Below are 25,100 nucleotides of genomic sequence, written 5' to 3'. Positions count from 1 at the left end.
AATCCATTTTTTACGTACCGATGAAGTAATAACAAGATATTTTTTAGAAAATTATAAATTCTTTAAAATAAAAGTTAACGAGAATACCCTCGGTATTTATGAAAAACGATGTATTCTTCAAAATTAGTTTTCATATGTATATTCTCAGAAGAAAGAATGAAAATATACTCATATCGTAAAGAGTTGTACCCATATAAATTGTAATAAAAACTTTTGTTAACTTTGTTAATAAAACTTTGTTAATAAACTTTGTTAGTAAAACATATAAATTGTAATAAAAACCCATATAAATTATAATAAAATCTTTTGTAAACCATTCTGTAGACCACCGCTTGGGTACCACAGTTCTCTACTGAGATGCAATCGTATCAAAAATCTGGAAAGTGAAAGAGAACAAACACTATGCATTATATCCAACATTCTGAAATGGTATTATTCTAGCTGGTATCAAACAGTTAGAGAGAATATCCTGGTTTATGTAACAATTATCTTAGATGCTCATACAAAGATTGATAGTTAATGAAAGTCATTTAATAGATGATTATACCTGGATACTTAAAGAAGTCGCAGACAATCAGTTCTTTGATAATCATGAAACTCAGAGGAAGGAATAACAAGTTTGATCATTAGACTGCTATACGAATGAGAATTTATGGGACCACTATAAAAGAAGGGTATCTAAATTGTCCCCGTTTCCGAAAATCTTAGAATTATCTTAAGATTATGTTTTCGTGGGCTTTACTTCCAGCTGAAGTATCTGATAATTTTATTGACAAGGTGGAGATGGCACGTGAAGTCTGTGGTCACTTCAGAAGTAGAAGACTTCTGCGATGAAGTATTTTTTTAGTTATGCATTTAAAAAACAATTTGCTGCTTTTTTAATCATCCATGTGAATTTTGTAATATACAAACACCGCAAATATAATAAATCACTGCGTTATCTATACTATACATATTTACGTATGTAGCTTTCTTGCCTTTGAATTCTTGACAGTATTCTCAGTTATAACCTAAAACCTGCCCGTTTCTTAACTCCTGAAGGAAAGAATACGTGATATATAATGTACGAATGTATAAAATGTAAGACCATTATTAAGAGCTTCAGGGTTTATTCTTTCATTTTGGAAATTATTATCTGAAAATTCCTTTTAGTACATCGAAAACACACAAAATTATACTCTAAAAGAAAACGAATGTAAATAAGCCTTCATAGACGTTTATTTTTAGGTCTTCGAAAAGCCTTCATAGGCCTTCATTCTTAGATCTTCGGAAAGCATTCTTAGGCCTTCCTATATTAGGCACGTAAACGTAGTCTGAGCATTGCTAGTCACTATTTGTTCAATATGAAACATTTTCACAATAAAACAGCGAAATAAAATTCATCTGCCATTGCACTAAAACTTATTTTGTTTAATGGAAAAAATTATTTAATTTAATTTCGCTTTAAAAACTATTCATTTAGGGAAAATGATTAATAAATCATATATCTTGAAAAGTAATGTTACACAAGGAAATTTATTTTGCTCAGTAACCAGTTCATTTGATTTATCTAATGTAAACATTAATTTTATAGACAACGAGATTCAATATATCGATTACATTCGTAAGCAAATATTCTATTTTTTAGATCATGATGAAACAATCTCCATAAAAATCTGATTCTAGGCACATAGTATCTCCTTACACTCCGATATTTAGAGCTACTAAGGATTAGTCAACTCCAAGGTAGATAAAATGCATCTGAAAAGACTTTAGCGTAGCTGGCAAGGAATCAATTTCCATTGAAACAAAAAATAACGCATGCGCGGTTGCTTACATTTAATCTCTACCTACAGCTGATTTCATACAATACTATGACGTAGAGGGGTGTTCTGTGTGTCTTTGACTTTTCTATAACCGTGGTGAAAGAGTTTGTGCAATAAAACGAAGGCTTAGTAAGATTATTTTTTATTAAATATTAAAATATGAAAATGTGATTATTTTTTATATTAAAAAATAATATAAAATAATATAGTGAATTTATATTAATTTATATCAAAGAATTTTTGAATTTATATCAAAATGATTCTAAGAATGTACTGTTTAATAGGCAAATGGTATTTGAGATAAAAATAATCGTTTTTCTTCTTTCTGATTTTCGAATACAGAAAATAAATACGAGAATTAATATCATTCATTAGGCTCAAGTTTTTAAGACTTATTGTAGAGTATTTAATTCCTATGATACTATTTCTCTTGTAGATAATGTGAACATTGTAACATATTTTCTTATTTCCGGTCAAATATTATGAGAAATATTTTTGGTAGATTTCAATTGTTAATTAGATGTGGGGATACTTTCTACTTATGTCAAACGATCATGTGGCAACATTTGTAAATTTAACGACCAAATTTGGCGCGTATTTTAATCTTCTATTGCTTTAATTGAAAAAATTGATTCATCTTAATTTTAAAATTAAGTTCCACAGTTTCAGAGGAACAAAAGATTTAGTGTCAAAATTCATAAAATAACTTAAAATTTCTTATTTAGTCTCATTAATAATTCGAAAAATTTTAATACAGCTTAAATGTGAAACAAAATTACTTAATTTGTTTCATTTCTTCCCTCATCTCCTGTACTATGAAGTACAGGAGTATTGAAGTACAATTGCTCTAGTATTCAGAAAAATAGTAATAAATCCTGCGATAGTAAATTGGGCTAATCTTTAGAATATGGTAACAGGTAGTTTGGCGACATTTTGGTAAGGCGATAAAGGTTACTAGCTAGGACTTCTGAATCTGAGAAGACTAATCTGAATAATCTGAAAAGTGCACAGTTCGAATGACAGGATTATTTTGTCTCAGAGAAATGAGAGATCATGAGACATGTAATGTGACATTTTCCGGAAAATTACGATCGTGATTTTAGCTAATAAGCACTTAGAAACAATTTCGCTGCTAAAGTGCAGAATCGCCCACTTATTTGTTTGGGGCTTTTTACAAGAGTAAGAAGAATTGGATTTTTGTCAATTTTCCTTGACTTTTTAAGTGAAAATAGATCGATGTGTACATAGATAAAATCAAGAGTGTGCGCAATGCCATTTTTGTGCAATTCTGGGATTTTTTTTTAAGTTAAAATAGGTCGACGTGTACATGGATACCGTGTATGTGCAATTCTTAAAAACGCGGCAAGCAGTTTGCGATTCTGCACTTTCTCTCAATTTCGCGCCTAATCTTCGTCGTGATTAAGCATTTTTGTTCCATAAAAGTTCTAGTATAAGCGTAATTCGGCTAGCAGATTGTTGGAAAAAATGTTGAGTTGAAAAAAAAAAAAAAAAAAAAAAAAAAAAAAAAAAAAAAAAAACCGTGCTTTTACTTCGTGAAAACAAAATGGCGTCCAAAACAAAACTAGCAGGTTGCTGTAGCAGGGTTGGTCGCCAAACTTTCGCCAAAAAATCGCCAGGTTACCATAATGTAAAGATTCACCGTAAATTGTAAACTTCTTACTTTCGGTTTAGAATTTATAAACGACTTTCCAAAAGTATATCAAAATAATTTGGAAAGCGAAATTTTAAAGAAGAAAATTTTAAATTTTAAAGAGCTAAGTGAGTCTTTAATCTTTTATCTATAGGCTTGAATGTATATTTACTCACGAAAGAGTAAAAATAATCGCTTTTTTTAATTTTCACCTTTATTAACTACTTAATAAAAACTCATTTTTTCAACTGGAGCATTTAGCCCAAATCACGTCACATCGTAATCATATGGAGTTCTTACACTGATTTCCGTTTTTAACCCTTTCTTATATTTAGAATTAAATCAGGGGCTTTCTGGAAGAAAGTCTGCGAGTGGTCGAATGGTTAAGACCGCTGAACATTGGCAGTTCGACTTGGATTCGAATCTCGGAAATGAAGTGGCAGCATAGGCGCTTTCATAAATTTCCCATGTGTAACAAGAGCACGAGTCCGTTTCCTTCAGATGTTCTCTTCAAAAGCGTTATCTCTCTTAGCCAGCTCGCATGAGAAATAATCCTGAACCTTTGAATCAGCGCAAATGTGAGGTAACACATTAAAGGTGCTAGACTGATTGCAATAATTGCTTATGACTTCTACGTAAACCAATAATTAGAAAATGATATAAAAAGTTAATATGAAGCAATTGTTTGTTAACTTATAGCACACGTAAAAGAGAATACAGTACCTCTGCAGACGATATGATTATTCTCGCATTGTAATTCTTTATCCTCGAAGGCTTGTACATGGTAGGATTTCTTCACAGAACACAACATTTCTTCATAAGTTGCACCATTTCCTTACGTTTTTATTTCCTTTATTTTATCAATAACCTTTAGTTTCATTTGTTATTTTTAATTCTCCAAACCTGAACTTACAGCCAAATCAGGTCCGTGAATAGCTAAGAAACCAATGAATTTTATCGTGGCGAGTCTCTCATTGGCTTAGTCATCGAGTGCTCTACAGGTTACTAGACGTTTCTGCCCAGCTTCATCCCAATATTTGAGAAGAATTCCCCGGGAATGTCCACAATCTCTTTTAGATCGAATATGAGTCTCCAGTCTCTCAGCAATCCACCATCAATTTCTCGAGATTACTTTTGGCCCAATAGTGCTACGAATTTTCTATATTAATAGTGTAACGAACGTATTAAGTACACAGCCTGAAAGCCACTACACATTTACAAACATCCATCTCGTTTCCGAGATTTGAACCCTAGGCCATGGCTATAGCAACCGATTTCTCTACAGCATACAAACAAAGTGTTTAGACTGTTCAATACTAAAAACATTACATGCTAAAAATAATAAAATCAAGTTACTATAACTGCCTTAAATATAGTTTTGTTATTTTGCACTAAATGTTAATAATTTTAGAATATTCAAAGCATTTTATTTTAAACTGGAAAATTACACATCATAGTATAAGGTGCTGAAGCGTTCATAGTAAGATATTAAAAGCATACCATAAGGCAGTAACTGTAATTTATTTATTACCTCTTATGTCAATTAATAGTTAAAGGTATGTCATTTACTAATGCGTAAGTCATTGTCTATTGCGTGGATTACTTTTTGAATATGATGCCCCCTCTGCACAACACATTCATTTAGGCGGCGTTGGAAGCTTGCCATTACTCGGCGTAACGTATTCCCTGAGACATTGCCGACTGCAGTTTGGATGCGATCCTTCAACTCAGGAATTGTGGCACAACGTGTTTGGAAAACTTCTTGCTTCAGGTGCCCCCAAAGTCGGCACATGAAAGATCAGGTGACCGAGGCGTCCAGGAAATGTCTCCAAAACGGGAAATTACTCTACCTGGAAATGTCTGTCGCAATGGTCCATCCATCTGGAACTTTCCCATAACTTCCCAAGCTGAAATGTTGCCGAAATAGACGCTGGTTAGCAATAACAAAGTAGTTATTCTTGAAATAACTTTCAACAGCGAAGGCGCGATGATGTGCACTCCAATGATCCATATCACTGTCACACTCGAAATGGCAGCTCATTAGTACACGAATGTGGCACGAGCTGGCGCGCATTCATGCAGTACGTCATTGTGCTACGCAAGTCAAATTACGCTATGAACGCTGTCGCACCCTGTATTTTATATCTTATGTATGTAATAAAATCTTTGCTTTTGAATTTTATTGTAACATTTTTCTCATTGGAATTACATTTATGTTTCGCGACTTTTCAGTAAACAGAAGTTATGGACGAAGAAATAATTTACGACTTGTGCATCATTGGTGCAGGCATGTTTGGATCTGCTGCTGCCAGACACGCCTCAGCCAATGTACCTTTGAGAGTTTGTCTGGTGGGACCTGACGAACCAACGGTAAGATTAATTATTAATTTTGAATGTTTGCACAAACATAAATTATATTTGTATATGTGATGTGTATCTTCAACGTGAATTCATAATTAATCTAGTTTGATGTTAGCAGCTGTTATTTTTGAGTTTTTCCAATTTTACATTCCTTATATTGCATTATGCTATCAGTGCACTCATCATCTACCTAGGCTGGCAAATATTGCCATTAAATAAGATGCATAACTTAGCCTCTACGTGTTTACTAACTAGCTAATTTCCCGAATATTGCAATTCGATGTGGTATGATACCTTTAATTCATCTTTTAAATAACAATTGTAATTGCTTAACAAACTTTCAAATAACAACTGTTGTTGCTTAAGAAACTGAGTAGTTGTTTGACATATTATCAGATAGAGACACAAATTATTAAGCTATTACGTTTAAAAGGAATAAACATAATACCTTACTAATAAATAATTAGTAATTTATATCTTTATTTCATTCCTAATAATACCCAACGGATATTACTTACAATAAACTGAATTGATGTGATTTATAAGTTTAACTGATGTGACATATAATAAACTGAATTGGTAAAATTTATAACATACCCAATGAATAAATTTTATGAATTTTTGTAGTATACAATAACTAGTCAAAGCTGTTTCTAATACCGTATATAGCATACCTTAGTTTTCTACATCACTAATGATACTAAATATTAGCTATCTAATGATTTTATAATTTATATCTAGTTAATAGTTTAATATTCTACTTTTCTGTATTAAATATCGGTGATATCTCGTTCTGCTTTTCCCACTTTAGGTATTTTGAAAGTGGTGATAGTAAACATCATGCAAATTTAGCCTTTTTCTATTCTTCTGCAAGTTTTCGTAACATCAGAAGAACATCAAAGGTCTTACAATTTCAGCTACCCTTCCCTTTTACTGCATGTCTACCAGCTAACGGAGGGCTAAAACCGCTTAACACTGATAGTTCGATGTAGGTTCAAATCCTGTCGAACGGGACTGGATGCGTGAGAGTTTCCCAAGTGTAATGTGAATACGAATTATTTTTGACTAACAGTTCCTTTAGGAAGTCATTTATTCCCTTAAGGGGGCTTAATTTGATACACCTTAAACCCCTTATGATCTTCCAATATGAGACTGTTGCAAGAATTGGGATATTTTATTTATTTAAAAGCAATTACTTCCAACTTTTTACAGCTGACTAAATAATATAGCTGCTTTGGAAACTAGTAACCAGACAGTTTCTGTTGCCACAAAGATTTTTGTGATTTAATCCGCTTTGTGACAAAATGTTTCGTCATGTTTCCCCCTTGCGCGCATGATATTTTAAAAATGGCTAATGGTACATACTTGAAATTTGATGGAATTCTTTATGTGGGCACTATTTTCTAACTGAAAAATATGATGAATATTTTAATATTAAAAATTTTTATGGACGAAAACAGTACAGATGTTTTTAATAAAATACATTTTATAAACTCAACTCCAAATAAAATAAAAATTTCACATGAAATTCTTAGACTTTTTGGTTCACAATAGTTTCCAAATATTATAAAACTATATATCAAATATGGAATTAAATTATGCAACAGAATGTCTTAAACTGTGCGCGCAAGGTGGAAACGTTTTGTCACAAAGAGGTTTAAATTATAAAAATATTTGTGGCAACACAAACTTTCTAATCACTATTTCAGAAAGCAGCTGTATTATGTAGTCAGCTGTAAAAAGTTGGAAGTAATTGCTTTTAAAATAAGTAAGTAATCCCAATTCTTGCAACAGTCACAGATTCGAAGGTCTTACGGGTTTTAATGTGTATAAGTCCTCTTAATAATATACCTCTAGCATACTTCCATAATTTAAATAATGTTATTCCTTTCATTATATTCGTTAAGACATATTTTGATGTCGAAGCAAGTTCTCAAAGAAAGAAATTGGACGAAATGATAGCAAGTGTTTGTTATTATTACATAAAACATACTCTTGTTTACCGTATTGGGTATCAACCCAATTACATTAATGTTGTGACTAAGCAGTATTTGAACATGAAATTTAAAAGTCGGAGGTTTGTAGCAGTATCACTTCACACAAACTCCTGTGTCAGGTTCTATCGCGTTTTCATTTCAGCATGTACCCTGAATAAAAAGGAAAAATAGAGTATCAAAAAAGCGTCATCTGGGAAAACATAAAATAGGATATAACCCATTTATCTCCTCTCTTTAGTTTGCATTTGTTTATTCCAGGAAAACGCGAGAGTAAATAGAGCCCGATTAAGGCAATTTGGAACCCTAGGAGCCGCATTTATTCAGAGACCCAAAATAATCACTTTTCTCGATTTGGGGAGGGGGAAAGAATTATGGAAATTTAAAAATTTTTTATGCTCCCTTAAAACCTAGGATCTTAGGCCCAAATTGGCTTTTTAGGGCTGAGCCTTAGGATCGCGGATTAAATATGAATGCAATTAAGAAAAAGAGCGAGTAAGGTTTTATTTGGCTGTCTTCTTTGCGATACGATTAGATTGATCAACAGTTAATTGATTAAGGCAAAAGCAATTCGCTTAAGTAGATCTACCTAGGTGAATCTACTTATGCCCGAAAACCACATGCACCCAATGTAGCGGGTTTATACACTTTGTCAGTAGTGGGAGAGTAACATAGAAAAGATATAGATAAAACATATAAGGTGTTATATTTTTAAGTAGTTTCACGTTACTTAAATTCCCGACTCATACTTAACTGGGTTAATATTTCATGTCATTACAACGTATTAACTTACTACATTTTAAATAGTTTAAAAAACTGAATTCTCTTATTTAAAGGAAAAAGAAAGACAGCAACGTGAAATCTTTTCATCGCATTATGACGAAGGAAGAATAACTAGAATCCTTGATGATGATCCAGCTTGCCAAATACTTTCAAGGCACTCTATCAGTAGATATCGAGAATTAGAAGAACTATCAGGTAAATAAAAATAGTCACATACAAGCATTTAAATGCCAAGGATACTAAGTAAAAGTAAAGACACCTGTCACTTTGCTAAAAAAGAAATCAGTATTTTGTTGCTTTGATTTCGATATGTGATGTTTTCAAACATATCTAATTACTTAATGGCATTTACCAGTGCATATCATTAAAAAGTACCTATATCTACCTATTAAACAGGTATACATTTCCATTATCCTGTTGGATTTCTGTACATTGGTACAAGAAACAGTCAAATCATGAATAAAATGGTGCAAGTGGCAGCTACATGTGATGTGCCTACAGTTGATCTTCACCGTGATGAAATATTCCAGATGAGGTAAATTACCTGCATACATGTTTCGTCGGTTTCTTCTGTTACTGACTGAAGTCAAAATTAACACCCTTAAATTAATCCTTTTTCATGTTACAATGTCTTGACATCCCGAAGTGGGGCCTTGAAATTTGCGAATGGCGTTCAGAAGCATATGTCTAAGTCCAGTTTGAGGTAGGGCATTATTCTTCATACCCATTCCTGAAAATCCTTTCTTGCCTTCTTTAAGGGAGCGAACTTTGTTTTTACTCATATTCATCATTTAAATGAGAAAGTAATGCTTATTATAAATTATTAATGAAATTAATTAAAACATGATGCACTAAGAGAAAATTTGGCTAAAAATTTGATACAATGTGGATTAATTTTTATGCCTAATGATAACAGTAGATATGCTTCAAACTGAAGCAAGCTAATAAAATGGATTAAATCCTTAAATGAGCAAAGCCTTAAATATTTTCAGAAGAAAATTTGCATTCTTTTTCAATAACAGATATCAATTCTCATATGATTTTTTTCTTAAAAACAAAAGAACAAACACTGTATGAACAACAAGTAGGTAAATTCTACGCTCAGAAAAGAGATAAGTGATCATTTTAGTCCGTATTTATGAAACGAATCATATATTTGAAAAATATAAGTTAACGGATTTTTTGTACAGTTGCAATTAATCATAAATCTATCAAATATAAGAAAATAATACAAATTATCCACAAATATTTGCATTAATAGAAACATGTTGGACACGAATCCAGAGAGAACCGGTTCTCTCCTTCTCTATAACAAAGTAAATGCAAAATATCAAGATGTAAGTATACTTGTAAGCCATATTCATACCCATTGATTAAGAAAAAAAACTATATATGACGATATCTACTGAGCAGAAAAAAGGATAAAAATTAAAACCAGAGATTTCTTTTTATATTTGACCAAATTATTATTTCTTTGTTTAATACATCTTTTACAACTCACAATTATAAAGAACCTTAAAGCATTCATTATTACTCTTGGAGCACAGCCTATTAAAATGATTTTTTCGGTATACGACATTGTTATTATTGTTTACGAATGTTCTGATAAATAGCATGCAAGCAAAATTTTAAAATTTATCCAATATATTTTTTGTGTTTTTCTTTTTGTTAAAAAAAAATCTGGACCGTCAGCTGTTTTCAGATGTGGATTTCAGATTGGACTAATGCAATTTGATGCAATTTTGCGTTTAATACCACTGTTTTATACAATGGACGGACGTAGGTATGTATCAGTTGCAATGCGACGGAAAAGTAAATAACCATCCGTAGGCTAAACCGAAAACTCCCTGTAACAGCTTTAAATAGTATTAAAATCTTGTAGTTTAAATAATTTAAATAGATGAACATTAAGTTATTTGTGAATGGCAATATTCGAAACCAGACTCGAGTGCCACGTGCGACTCTCGCACGAAGAATGTAATTTATTTTTAAATGTTAGAATATGTTTTCTTTTCTTGTTTGTATGTCGCCATTTTTTTGAGTGTTAAATAAAAGTTATTGCTGTGTTCCATCATTGGAATTGCTTCATTTCGTCAAAGAAGTATCACAGTCATAATTATTTTGGAGGCACCGACCAAGATCGAATAATCGTGCGTATTTTTATTTTATTAGTTCATCACTGAACATAATATTAGTGATACCAGATTATTACTTCCTGTTCATATAGAATTGCTTTATTTTATTAGTTCATCACTGAACGCAATATTAGCGATACCAGATTATTATTTCCTGTTAATATTAAATTGTCTTATTTTATTACCGTATTTGATATTATATTTAATATTCATTTTAGTTGTGCAGACGGTAGACATATATATATATTGCTCTATGTTATTATTCTTATTTTAATCACAATTAATGTGGTAGAGAGAATGAACTTCATATAATTTAAATATTTCATTTTTGAGGTATACGTACTTAACAAAGTGCATTTAATTTCGTGATTCCTGACTGCATTAATTAATTAAAGTAATTGAATTGAGCTATTTTGAGGAAATATAAAGAAGACAGTGTTCGTTAATTTTAAACATAGAAACAATGTCTTACTTAGGAAGAACTCGTAAGGAAGATTTGCAAAATCTCGCGGCTGAACTGGGAGTTCATGTGACTGCAGATTTGAAAATAGTCGATTTAAAACAGAAAATTGTTGAAAGTAGAGATTATGATGAAGTATTCGTCAAAGGAGTCTTAGACACAATAATAGAAGAACGGAAAGTGAGGGAGGAAAGGGAAGAACGGAAAGAGAGGGAGGAAAGAGAAGAACGGAAAGACAGGGAGGAAAGGGAAAGAGAAGAACGGAAAGAGAGGGAGGAAAGGGAAAGAGAAGAACGGAAAGAGAGGGAGGAAAGGGAAAGAGAAGAACGTAGGAGACAGGAAGAAGCGGAAGAGCGGAGAAGGAAAGAACAGTATGAATTAGAGAGATTAAGACTTGAAGCAGAGACAAAGTCTCAAAATACCGGACAGATCCGGCCGAAAACGGAGCTGCGTCACCTTATGCAGAAATTCGATGACAAGAAAGGAGATATCAGTCTATATTTGCTATTGTTTGAAAGGCAAGCAGAATGGGCTAAAATTGATAAAGAAGAATTTGTATCTCATTTACTAGGACTACTTCCTTACGAAGTAACCCAGTTAATAGCTAGAGAACCCTCCGATAAAGCTAAAGACTATGAACACGTAAAGAATTTATTGTTAAGACGGTTTAAACTAAGCCCGGAAAAGTTTAGGCAGAAACTTATGAAACATCAAAAGAGTACCGAATCCACATGGGTGGATTTCAATTATGAAATAGAAAATTATTGCAAGGAATGGGTGACTGGTCTAGGAGTTAAGACTTTTGATCAGTTGCTAGATTTGATGGTGATTGACCAACTTAAGCGTCGAGTTCCTCCTGAAATTCGAGATCATTTTCTTGATGAGTGGGTAGAGATGATTTCATCTAAAAAATTAGCTGAAAAACTTGATGCCTATGAAAACGTTTGCGGAAACTTTAAAAAAAAGCCTGTAGTGGATAGGCAGAAAGAAAGATACAATGCACTAACTCAAGGTAAATTGAGTTCAGATAATAAAAATAAAACTGAAAACAAAATGTCATCAGGATTTAATACGCAAAGCTTGTTTCATAGACCTAGAAGTCCACGTCCAGATGATAAATATGAAAAACGAAAGACGCCACAATGCTATCAGTGTGGGTCCTATCAACATTTAAGGCCCCAATGTCCAAAACTTAAGAATAGTACTGAATCTCCTGCTAATCTTAACAGAATTAGTGCAAAACCAGAGGATAAATTTCTATTACCTTATACTAGTATGGGTTACGTAAATGGTCATAAAATTCCTATATTAAGGGATTCAGGTGCTAGTATTGATATAGTTTGTCGCAAATACATCACGCCGGAAATGCTGACAGGTGAAAATGTGTGGGTGCAACAGCCATTAGACTTGAATCCAACCTGTTTACCATTGGCTGAGATCGAACTAAATTGCGATCTTGGGCGAGTAATAACTAAGGCTGCCATTATTAGAAATGAACTCGACAAAGGAAGGTATTTATTAGGCAATCGAACTTTTGCACTGTTGAATAAACAAAGAAAGGAGCCTGATAGTTGTCCTCACCAGGTTAATGCTGTCTCTACTAGAGCTCAAAGGAAAAGAGAAATAGCTGAAGAGAAGCTCTTGGAACCGATGAAGGAAGAAAATAAAGCATCCAGATATGTTTTTGAAGAAGAAGATAATTTACCGGAACTAAATACGGAAGATGAAGCTCTCATGAAACTGGTAAAAATTGACTCAGAAGAAATTTCACAACTTCAGCTTGCTGATAAGGAACTGTCTAAAATCATCCAAGAAGTTAAAGAAGGTACATGCAAAAATGAGAACTATAGTCTGACAGGAAAAGAACTTTTAGTTAAAAAAACGACGGATAAAATGGGCTTTGAAAGACAGCTTGTCGTTATACCTGAAAAACTCAAGCCGTCAATTATAAAGATGTGCCACGAAGGAACTTCTGGTCATTTGGGTGTCAAAAAGACCAAAGACAGACTTGCTAGATATTTTTACTGGACGAGGTGTTACAAAGAAACTGAAGATTTTGTAAGAACCTGTGATGCTTGTCAGCGCGCTGGAAAAGGAAATGACAAAAAGAAGGCTCCAATGACATTAGTACCAGTAATTTCCGAAATATTCACTAAAATAAATGTCGATGCCGTTGGTCCGCTACCTATTTCAAAGACTGGAAAAAAATATATTATTACAGCTCTGTGTATGTCGTCCAAATATCCAGATGCTGTAGCGGTGACAGACATTTCTTCGCCATCTGTGATTGATGCTTTCTTACAGATTTTCAGTCGTATGGGTTTCCCAAAAGTGTTCCAAACAGATCAGGGGACCTCTTTCGTCAGTGCTTTGACAGAGGAATTTTTGGAGCGTTTCGGCATTAAACATGTAAGAAGCTCTGTGTATCATCCGCAGAGTAATCCCGTTGAGCGATTCCATAGAACGCTAAAAAGGGTGTTAAGAGTCGTATGTATAGGAGCGACTTCGGATTGGGAGAATTATCTACCATCAGTTCTTTTTGCTCTCAGAACAGTCACACACGAAAGCACTGGTTTTACACCAGCAGAATTAGTTCATGGCAAAAACCTACGAACGCCAGTCACTTTACTTTATGAGCAGTGGCTAGAACCGATTGAAGAAAGTAATAATGTTGTCAGTTACGTTTTCAAACTTATTAATCGAATGAAGAAATGCCAGGAACTTGCCGTGGAAAACATGAAAGAAGCTCAACAACGGAGGAAAACATGGTACGATCGAAACGCAGTGAAAAGAGAATTTGCTAGAGGAGATTTAGTTCTTGTTTTATCAACGAATCGTCAAAATAAACTAGAAGTACAGTGGAAAGGACCTGGAAAAATAGAGCAGAAAATTTCAGAAACCAATTATATTGTAAGTTTCGAGGAACAAAATGAGCCAAATCAAGTATATCACATTAACATGCTTAAACCATATTACAAAAGACCAGAAATGATTAATATGATAACTGAAGTGGAAGGAGACTTAGAAATGGACATTCCTCGTTTACCTTCCAATCCAAGTATATTAAATTTCTCGGACATCATAGAAGAGAATGAACTCGAGAAAAGGTTGAAATCCGAGCAAATAGAAGATTTACGAAAGATTTTATGGAAATATTCTGGTTGTTTTTCAAATAATCCTGGACTAACAAACTTAGTTTGTCACGATATTGAGCTATTAAATAACGAACCAATACAAATAAAGCCATACAGACTGTCACCCCGACAGACTGAAATTCTCAAAAGGGAAATACAGAAAATGCTCGATCTTAAAATTATAGAGCCGGGAGAATCGGACTATACATCTCCCATGATTTTGATAGAATCTTCATCAAAGGATCCTCGGCCTTGTATTGATTATCGTAAACTCAATGCTGTTACTAAAACTGAATACTATCCTTTGCCTAATATTGAAGAACGTATCGAAACTGTAGCAAAAGCAAAATATATTACCCTATTAGATTTATCTAGAGGCTACTGGCAAATTCCGTTAACAGAAAGAGCCCAAAGATATGCAACATTTGTAACTAGTTTTGGAAGTTTCAGGCCTCTACGTTTACCCTTTGGATTAAAAAATGCCCCATATTTTTTTAGCAAAGTTATGACTAAAGTCCTGGCTGCATGCGAAGGTTTCGCTGTACCATACCTGGATGACATTGCCATTTACTCAAAAAACTGGGAAGAGCACCTTAAAAACTTAACTTCTGTTCTAGAGAGAATACAGAAAGCAAATTTACGACTAAAACCATCAAAATGTAAATTTGCACAAGATCAAGTGAGATACCTAGGCCATGTTGTGGGACAAGGACAACGAACCCCGGATGAAGTAAAGATCCTGGCTGTAAAGGAGTATCCTACACCTAAAACCAAAACAGAAGTACGTGCTTTCTTAGGACTGGTAGGGTATTATCGCCAGTACATACCGAGATTTTCGGAAATTGCTTCACCCCTCACGGACGCTTTGAAGGGGGTAACAAAAAAAGGAAATATACAATGGTCTGAAATATGTGACAGAGCTTTTAAAAATTTAAAAGAGTTGCTATGCAAGAAACCAATTCTGTATGCTCCCGATTTTGATAAAAGGTTTATTATACAAACCGATGCCTCAGACAATGGCATGGGTATAGTACTATGCCAATTAGATGATGAACAACGTGAACATCCTATCTTGTATATAAGCAAAAAATTTACTAAGTTTGAAAAGAATTATTGTACTACTGAAAAGGAGTGCGCTGCTATCATCTACGCTATCAAGAAACTGCATTTTTATCTGGATGGTCAGCAAGAATTCTTGATTCAAACTGATCATAATCCTTTGGTCTGGCTACAATCCAACGCCAAATGTAACTCTAGATTGATGCGCTGGGCACTCTCATTACAACCTTATAATTTTAAGGTCATTCATCGCAAAGGATCTTTGCACAAGAACGTAGATGTTCTGAGTAGAATTAAGTAATGTAACTCTTAGTGTATGTAACCACGTTTAGAATTAATTTTATTGTTTAATGTATGCTCAACTAATGTATTTGAACGTTCTCCATTTCTTTCTTTTTAAATGTAGTGTAAAAGTATTGTTTAAAACTTAAAATTTTTTGGCCTGAAATTTAGAAATTTATAAGAGAAATAACCTTTGCTCTTTAAGCAAATGAGCAAGCCGAGCTTATTAAACTGTCAAATTTTACAGAACTTTTCCCTTCGGAAAAAGTCTCTCCGTTGGGGGAGAGGTTGTAACAGCTTTAAATAGTATTAAAATCTTGTAGTTTAAATAATTTAAATAGATGAACATTAAGTTATTTGTGAATGGCAATATTCGAAACCAGACTCGAGTGCCACGTGCGACTCTCGCACGAAGAATGTAATTTATTTTTAAATGTTAGAATATGTTTTCTTTTCTTGTTTGTATGTCGCCATTTTTTTGAGTGTTAAATAAAAGTTATTGCTGTGTTCCATCATTGGAATTGCTTCATTTCGTCAAAGAAGTATCACATCCCGTGTGAAAACATTTGATATCCGAAACTTACTTCGTTGTCGTTCGTCAGTTATCTCTTCAACTAGTCTCTTCCCAGATGAAAAAAATATCTAAAAACTGGTTTCACACAGCGCATCTCGCTAACATATCGCGTGACAAACTTGGCATCTTCATATCATATGCATAAATCTTTCGGCTGCATATTCCTAGCAATTTGCGTGATTGTACAACCAAATCCTGATAGTGCTGCATTTTCTCTAGCAGGAAGTGCAGTTATAAAGTATTTCTCCTGCCTTCCTAGCGTGTCTTCGTGATGTAGTGGTCTGCACGCTGGGCCGGTATTCCACAGGTCCGTGATTCGATTCTCGGCGAAGGCAGTTGTTCACTTTTCATCTCTCCGGCTTTTACAATTAACCTAATGTCTCTACAGTAGCGCCCGAACTAAAAGGGTGGTGGATGAGGATTTCTCCCCACCCAGGATTTGGCGATTGGGTTCCCTAAAAACACCAGTCGCCCTTTAAAAGGGGAGTATATAAGGTATTTCTCCCGCCTTCCTAGCGTGAATTCGTAGTGTAGTGGTCTGCACCCTGGGCCGGTTTTTTAGAGGTCCGTTGTTCGATTCCCGGTGAAGACGGTTGCTCATTTTCCATCTCTCTGGCTTTTCCAATTAACTAATGTCTCTACACAGTTAATTTGCATTCTCATTACCTGTATTCTCATTACCTGGCATGATATTTAGCTGACATTAACTAGCTTGCGAAAGGTCACAATTACTAGATATTAAAGATTTTTCTAATATTTAATTTATATTGTATTAAATTTATATCTCTGTTATACTCAGACAATTTAAAACTAATTTTTTCAGTATTTTATCATAGAATCTCACGCAATGCAGATGTCTGTAGTTTCCGAAGCGAAAACTTTGGGAAAAAAATTATAGTTTTCATAAAAAAAGGGACAATTCTGTATCTCCCGTTCGATAGACGAAATATAATTTTCGCTTTTCATTTCTCGAAAGCGTGACTTTGGGATACATATTAGATGTAAATGCAGCGTTGTTCCAACATGAGTATTTTTACACAAAATCGGAGTTTTTCTGATATGATATACCGCGTTTTTCTATATTTCGATACTATGACTTAAATTATGCCTAAACATTAAATTTTGTAAAATCTGGTAGGAAATTTACCGAGAAATTAAAAAATTTATTTTGGCGCACTTATTTCAGTTTTCAATAAAAATATTCACTTGAAAATTCACACTAAAAATATTCACTTCACTAAAAATCCTTAATTTATGGTAACATATTTTCCTTTCTCTTTCACTGTGCACGAGCGAGGAAATCGTTCCTTCTTTGAAATAATTTTAACAAATCGCGTAAAATACATTTGGCGTTATTATCGCTAATAAAAATTATACCCAATTTCGAAACGCGCCAATATATAAATTCGTGTATAGCTTAGGAAATTTTGAATCAAGAACTCTAATTTTGTTGCAGGTATGCCTAGAAATACAGAAATACATCTAAATTAAGGTTATGGTAAAAATTTTATAGGCTATGATTCAAAATCTTTTTGAAAAATTTATAAAAATTACGAAAAAAAAATAATTTAAAAAATAAATTCAGAATATACGTGAGCTATTTATTTATACTGAACCTAAATTTCGAAATGTGAGGAAGGAATCAAATAAGTTTAATAAAAATAGAGACATTAATAAATATATACAAAATTCAATTAACATTGAGGAACTAAAATTTTGAGAGGCAATTTCTTGAAAACTACTAATGCTATTTTTTACAAAACTTGGCACTTTAATATAATTTGAGTAATAGAATCGAAATATCGGAAAAAGTTATGTGCCATTTCAGAAAAAGTCCGATTTTGTGTCAGGAAAAGTATATCAGAACAATGGTAATAATATCCTAATATATATCCTAAGTCTTGCTTTCGAGACATGAAAAAATACAAATTACATTCCGTCAATTGGCCCAGCAGAACGGGAAATATTAGAAGAAAATTGTCCCCCCCCACACTTTCTTGGTGTATATGTGTGTGTGCGCTTGCGTGTGCAGAGTCTACCAAATAATATTTATGTGATTTTGACGGTAGCTACTAAATTTTAATTTTTCTATAAATCATTTCATTTTGATATATAATAACATCAGTAATTATTAAACAGCAACAGTTCTATGAAAATATAATGCAACCACTAGAGCAGGGGTCTTCAAACTACGGCCCGAGGGCCCCACCAGCACTAATGATCCGCACTAATGGCTTTCTTAAACATGATTTTGTAAAATTTAAAAATTTAGTAACAAATAACATACACATCATTTACTGTTTTATATATCAGCCAATCTAAAAATGCGTTGCCCATCATGCCCGTTTTTCATAAAACATATTATAAACTTTACACAACCCCTTCTAAATTTAGAATGAGTGAAATACACTAACTCTCTATATAAAAAATCTCATGTGGGCACATTTAACTTCCTCATACGTCCTTTAAATTCCACACATTTTTGGTCGCACTTCATTTAAACTTATTTCCTCGAATTTCATTACAGATATATTCTTTATTGAATCAATTCAGATCTCACTTCGCATCAAGGCAAAAATACATGAAAACTCAAAACACCTTCAAATAAAGCAAGAGTTTAAAATATAAACAAATGGCGATTTCGTTAGGCTTACTAGCAACTTAAACAACTTTTAAATTGTTAATAATTCTACATCTATTGCATGCAGATTAACTAAAATCATAAAAACTTTAACCGGAATATAAGAACAGTATAATCCAGTCACATTTAAAGTAAAAAATGCGCAATTTACTGAAATATCAGAATAAAAAAACTGAACTTACCGAGCCGGGTAACAGAGTGGGCATATACAAATATATATACTTTTGAAACCAAAAAAAGGAAGGGCACAACTACATTTCATAGCATATACAAAATTTTAATGTTTTGAAGCTACTCGTTTTTGAGTTATGCCAGACACACACATACGTACGTACAGACATCATGAAAGTATCTCCTCTGAATCCATTTTCCAATCCATTTTTGGAAAAAGAGTCATTTATTCTTGCGCAGCATGAAATTCAAAAGAAAAATCATAACACTGTCTGTAAGAAGAAAAATCATTCGAATGGATTCGAGAGTGGTCAAAATGGATATTTTCGTTGAAATATGGTATCGAAATTTTTCGTGATTGCAATACTTCCTTTACTTTGCACAAAGAAGTAAAAAAATTCTCATTGTACTTTTTACCAAGAAAAAAGGTTTCGTGTGTTACCTTTCTTCCTTTCATAATAGTGTTCTAGTTTGGTTCATAGAAATTTTCTGCAGTGATTTTATTTAAATCTTAATTTTTGTTCTGTATACGGTGTAATTTATTTTAATTATGGAGATTTTTTCCGCTCAAAACTTGCCCAAAATAAGAAATAAAAAAGAAAGTTTGCATCTGATTAAAATGTAACCAAAATGCGCTGATAAATTGTGAAAACGAGCAGGTAAATCCATTGAAAAGTGAAGAACATAATAAACCGAGGAAATCTCTAATATTCAGGAACAAAAAAAAAAAATATTTTTGCAAATGTTTAAAAACAGCTTTAAGAAATTTAAGTTAGATGAAGCTGCATGAAAATCTAAAAAACAAGGCTCTTCGTAAGATTATGGCTTATAGATCTAATCACAACAAAAATCTCACTGCCTTGTTTAAAAACGTGTATGCTATTCATTTTAATTGCATAGCCATGATATGGTGAAATAACTGTATCTTGGTCCTCGAAGCTTCGTGACAGAGCCAATATGGGCCGCGGGCTAAAATGTTTGGAAACTCCTGCACTAGGAGATTCACTACAGGAGACGGTCGATGATACTCCCTCCCCCCACCCCCAAAAAAAATTCTTAAATTTTCAGATTTTTTCTTTCGATTTAACTTAATTGTTGCCCGAGTACGGGTTCGTAATGCATTGAATGTACGCAGAACCGATGATAGTTTGATAAAATTTATTTTCACTATAGAAACAGGTTAGAGTTCTAGAACTTTCCTCAAAAGTTCTCATACAGCTCTTCTCAGTATGACAGAGCACAATCAGTAGTTATCACTTTAAACTCCTAAGAACGTCAAATACAATGTAATGTAAAGAGCGAAGCTCATACAGAGATCGAACTCTGAACTAAAAGAGCTACTGATTGACTGATTAACTTATAGCCAAAATACCACTGAGATCAGTAGTTTATCTGGCTCAATCAAATTTATGCCAGATGGGTACAATAACATAGAACTATCTTCACATAACTTATAGCCAGAATACCACTGAGATCAGTAGTTTATCTGGCTCAATCAATTTTATGCCATATGGGCACAATAACATAGAACTATCTTCACATAATGTCCGCCGTAAGGAGGAGCAAAGACGGATAAAGAATAAGAAGAACAGCAACGCAAGAGCTCACAAGCAAGTAACCGGCCCAGTAAAGGCGTGACTAAGTGGGAGTCATAAAATGAGTGTAGAATGTGAATAAAACTAGTGAATTTAAGAAGTACACAGTACAATAAATGAGTAAGATACAAAATTAAGAATGCTAATAAACACATTAGGTACATTATTTACAGGTGAGCACTAGGTGGGAAAGTTTGGGTCCCTGATAAGGTGGTCCGCAAGTAGGCGCAGTTTGGAGTCTTCATTCAATATTTCGTAGGTAAAGATATCAAAATTTCTCATATGGTCACAGTTCAGAGCTTTCCAGAGGAATTTCCTGTTGATCTTATTCATGCTCTTCTAGAGTGTCCAGTTTTAAGTCACAGTGCAGTGTAGCATTGCTCACAAAAAAGCGAGCATGGGTGATAAGCCTTAAAACTTTGTTTTGTATGATTTGAAGTCTTTTTATATCCTCCTTGGTAGGCATGCACCAGACCGGCGACGCATAAGTCATCAATGGCCTAATTGCCGTGATATATACTAGCCTCTTTTTCCTGAGGTCTAAGCTAGAATAATTACCCAATATAGGGATGAGACTATTTACAACAGTGAAAAGTTTTCTTCTGACCTCTGTTATATGATCTCCCCATTTTAATCTTTCATTTAGCATTACTCCTAAATATTTCGCCTTACTAACTCTAGGAATCTCTTCAGAGAATAAGAAGAGCTTGCTATTAATAGTCAACTGTCGATTTTTCCTCCTTATCATTAATAATTGCGACTTGCTGGCATTAATAGCAATTCTCCAAGTCGTACACCACTTTTCTACCACTGGTAGAAGCTCCTGTAACTTCTTGATTGCATTGTGTGCGTTTGCGGACTTTACGGCTAATGCCGTATCGTCCGCATAGCACCCAAGAAAGTGATTTCTGCCAATGGGAGTCCTAGGGAAGTCATGAGCATAAAATAAATACAGGACGGGCCCTAAAAAGGACCCCCGTGGGGCGCTTGCATTCATGGTTCGTAAACTGGAGATATCATTTCCAATAGCCACAGTGAATTTCCTATTAATGATGAGAGACATAATTAGCTGAATCAGCTCTCTATCCATAGGGAGATTTATAAGTTTATATATAAGCCCCTCATGCCAGTTGGGCTCTAATGCCTTCGCCACGTCTAGCATGAGTGAGGCGACATTTTGTTTCTTGTGGAGCTCATCCCCACAAAACTCGACGAGCCGAAACAGCTGCTTCGCTGTTGAAAGCTTTCTCCGGAAACCAAATTGTTCCGGAGGCAGTAATTCAATATAGTTTTTCAATCTGCTGTAGATTATTCTCTCAAAGACCTTTCTTAGTCCCGGAAGCAAGCTAATGGGCCTGTACCCATTTGGCTTAGTGTTATCCTTGCCGGGTTTAGGCAATAAAATAACTTTTGCGATTTTCCATTTTGTGGGAAAATAGCATTGACTAAGACACGCATTGATAATACTCGTGAATTTTGTCACAACATTGCAGGGCAGATTTCTAAGTGCGTGATTATTAATACCGTCTATGCCAGGGGCCCTTTTTGACTTTAAGCTTCTTTGTGATTTCTTTGATCTCACTGAGGGTAGCAATGGCCATGTATCTCTTAGCAGTGTGGGCATTAAGCCAATCCCTAACAAAGTAGCATGCCTCATTGACAAAATTAATGTCCATGGGCGTCATGTTAGGTCTGAACTGCTCTTTTAAATGGTCCGCAAGGACCGTCGATTTGTCTTTATTATTGAGAGCAACAGAGTTTTCAGTATAAATCGGCTTATTGCATGTACGCTTCCTTTTCAAGTTACGCATGAACGTCCAGAGAGTGCCATCATTCGGACTAAGATTCTGAATTTTTTTCTCCCATACATCTCTCTTATGCTCGTCTATTTTCTTTTTAATTAATTTATTTAATTTGTTCATATCTCTTTTAACGTGTGGGCTCCATGTCAGATGCCACGCTTTCCTCATCCTATTCCGGTCCTTAATCATCTCTCTAATTTCCTGTGGCCAGAATGCCAGCGTTCTTCTCACGTATCTAGATGCATTTTCAATAGCATTATTGATTGAATCAGTGAGGGTATCAACTGCATCATCTATATCTTTCTGCGAGTTCAGAGTATCAAAGATGGGCGGATTCTGACTAAGAAACTTCTGGAACTTATTCCAGTCATTGTACTTATTAGTGTCAGAGAGAAGTTTGGAAAGAACACTTTCCGTCAGTAGTTTCCTGGGCGGATTATAAAATGAAATGAAATTCAAATTACCATATTGCGGTAAGTACACTGAGACTGTGACCATCTCATGTCCGTCGTTTCTACCTTGGCTAATCAAACAAGACTAGAGCAGTTGCGCACATAAACTGCGGTCCCCCCACCCCGGTGACTCAAATGATCGCACCTATATGTGCGGTAATTAGGCAAATTTATACGCACGCGTGGCGTGGCAAAAGTCTCTGTTACAAGGGCAATATCAATATTGTGATTGTTAAGGAAGTTTAAAAAATCCGTCAACTTATTCTGAATGGCATGAGCATTCCAGAATGGTAATTTTATAGGATCTCCTTGTGTGGTGTACCTATTCATTAAGATCTTGATTATTCATTAAGATCTTGATTATTCATTAAGATCTTGATTATTCATTAAGATCTTGATTATTCATTAAGATCTTGATTTTATTATTAGTTTTGTCCTTATGAGTAGGTACATTTTGTCCTATTTGCTGTGTTAAAAGAAAGCCGGAGCTCTTTATGATCGATACAAGCTAGGCCAGGTGTGCAAAAACAGTTTTTGCTTCCTTGATCGTGTCTGCAAACAAACCAGTAGACAGGGCTTGTGCAAATGATTTATTTTCTATAACCCTACTAGTGTAGACTTTTGGCTTATCCTGTTTCTTTTTAGGGAACATCTCACACCTCCTAAAGTTCGAGGTTGGGATTGTTTACAGTTCGCACAACATGGTGGCAAGTCAGAGTTTTTATTAGGGCATTCAAAGGACAAATGTCCCTCTCCGCATCTCACGCACTTGGGTGCATAGTTACAGCCAGTTTGCGTATGATGAAATCCTTGGCACCTATAGCATTGTAGCGTGCCCAATCTACCTTTATAATTTTTTAATTTAATTCCTAGATCACATAAGTGAGTTTCGTTGTGTATATCTTTGGATTTGGGTTTCTTAGGCAGAGTAACTAAAAATAGCGGGAGTTTAATAACCTCCCCTTTTCTTCTGCGCGTAAGTTGCTTAACTGATTCAACTTTGTATCCTAAATCCTCTAACTCCTCTCCTCTTGTATTTCTACCGTATTTGTATCTCTTAAGAGACCTCTTATCACTACTTTTATGTCTTTATCTTCAGAAAGCGTGAAAGAGTGATGTTCCACTTTCGTGTCTTTTAAATAAGTAACAGCCTGCCTGTAATGTTCAGGGTTTCTGATGAAAATTTTAATCCCTTTATTATTCTTATTGGAGTTAAACTCAATGTTTCTCTGTTTAAGTGCCCTAGCTATGTTTTTCCAAGTAGGGTAATCTACTTTAATAGTTATGGGTGGTATCCGTGACTTTTTCACAAATTCCGCTTCTATGTTTTCATCTGAGCTTGTATTTTGTTTAGACGTACTAGCGTCCGTGTCCGTAATATTGTTATCCTCACCATTAGTGGCATTTTCACTAAGTCTCTCCTCCATGGTGTTCATTTGAGTTGCGCCAGACTGGGGAATATGAGCGTCAGTTTGCCCAGTCGGGCACGTGACCTCATCTGGATAACTGACTGGTCGCGCTGCGTTTTCGGTTTAAAAGAGCTAATGATCTGTCCGATCTGTCCGGTCTTATATAGTTTTCCCCCCGGCAACCAGGAAATTTCCAGTACTTTCTCTTTCTCGAAATTACTGGAACGCATATACAATTACCGTTCTGTATAAAGACCGAATACGGTTACAGTTAAATATAGGGATCTACAGTTATTCAATTACAGTACCAGATACAGATATAGAATAAAATTCACTAAATGGTCTCCAAGTTTGGCGATTAATGGCACTTCTCGCCAAATCTAGAGACAAAAATTTGTCACCAAAACAATCGTCAGCTTGGCAATATCTCGCAAATTTAACATAATAGCCATTTACATCAGTATTAAATAGACTTGCCCCTGTAATCATATTTTTTTTTCAGTGAAGCATCACTGTTTTGAGGCACATCATGTTAAGCAAGATATGCTTTACTTTTATATATAATTTCACTAAAATTAATTACATATATACAAGATTCGTAACAATGTAATGACAGATCAAACTTTTTTTTTTTTTATCTAGGTTAGTGAATTTGTTAGCAGTTTTCTATTCATTCATAGAATTGATTGCTGTTATTTAATTTTAGCAAATTCATCAACTATATTATAAACATATTATTAAAAATTTTGTAACATTTCTATTTATGTTAAATTATGACTGAATGTTTTAATG

At 34.2% G+C, this 25,100-nt stretch overlaps 1 protein-coding gene across 2 annotated transcripts in view; it reads left to right on the top strand.

Annotated features, from left to right (window-relative positions):
* Positions 1 to 1,795: 1,795 nt before the first annotated feature.
* The window catches only part of LOC118202848 (peroxisomal sarcosine oxidase-like), a 46,984-nt gene continuing 23,679 nt past the window's right edge, over positions 1,796 to 25,100 (top strand). For both annotated transcript variants that reach the window (XM_035375057.2, XM_035375055.2), the window contains exons 1-4: positions 1,796 to 1,934; positions 5,689 to 5,826; positions 8,648 to 8,789; positions 8,991 to 9,129. In XM_035375057.2, coding sequence (XP_035230948.1) covers positions 5,701 to 5,826; positions 8,648 to 8,789; positions 8,991 to 9,129 — 407 coding nt within the window. In that variant the 5' untranslated portion in view covers positions 1,796 to 1,934; positions 5,689 to 5,700. The remainder of the gene's footprint in view (positions 1,935 to 5,688; positions 5,827 to 8,647; positions 8,790 to 8,990; positions 9,130 to 25,100) is intronic.

This window comes from Stegodyphus dumicola, chromosome 12, assembly GCF_044657685.1.
Source record: "Stegodyphus dumicola isolate Sdum_Otavi_A_Nest chromosome 12, ASM4465768v1".
Taxonomy (NCBI): Eukaryota; Metazoa; Arthropoda; class Arachnida; order Araneae; family Eresidae; genus Stegodyphus; species Stegodyphus dumicola.
This window is presented reverse-complemented; position numbering and strand designations above follow the sequence as displayed.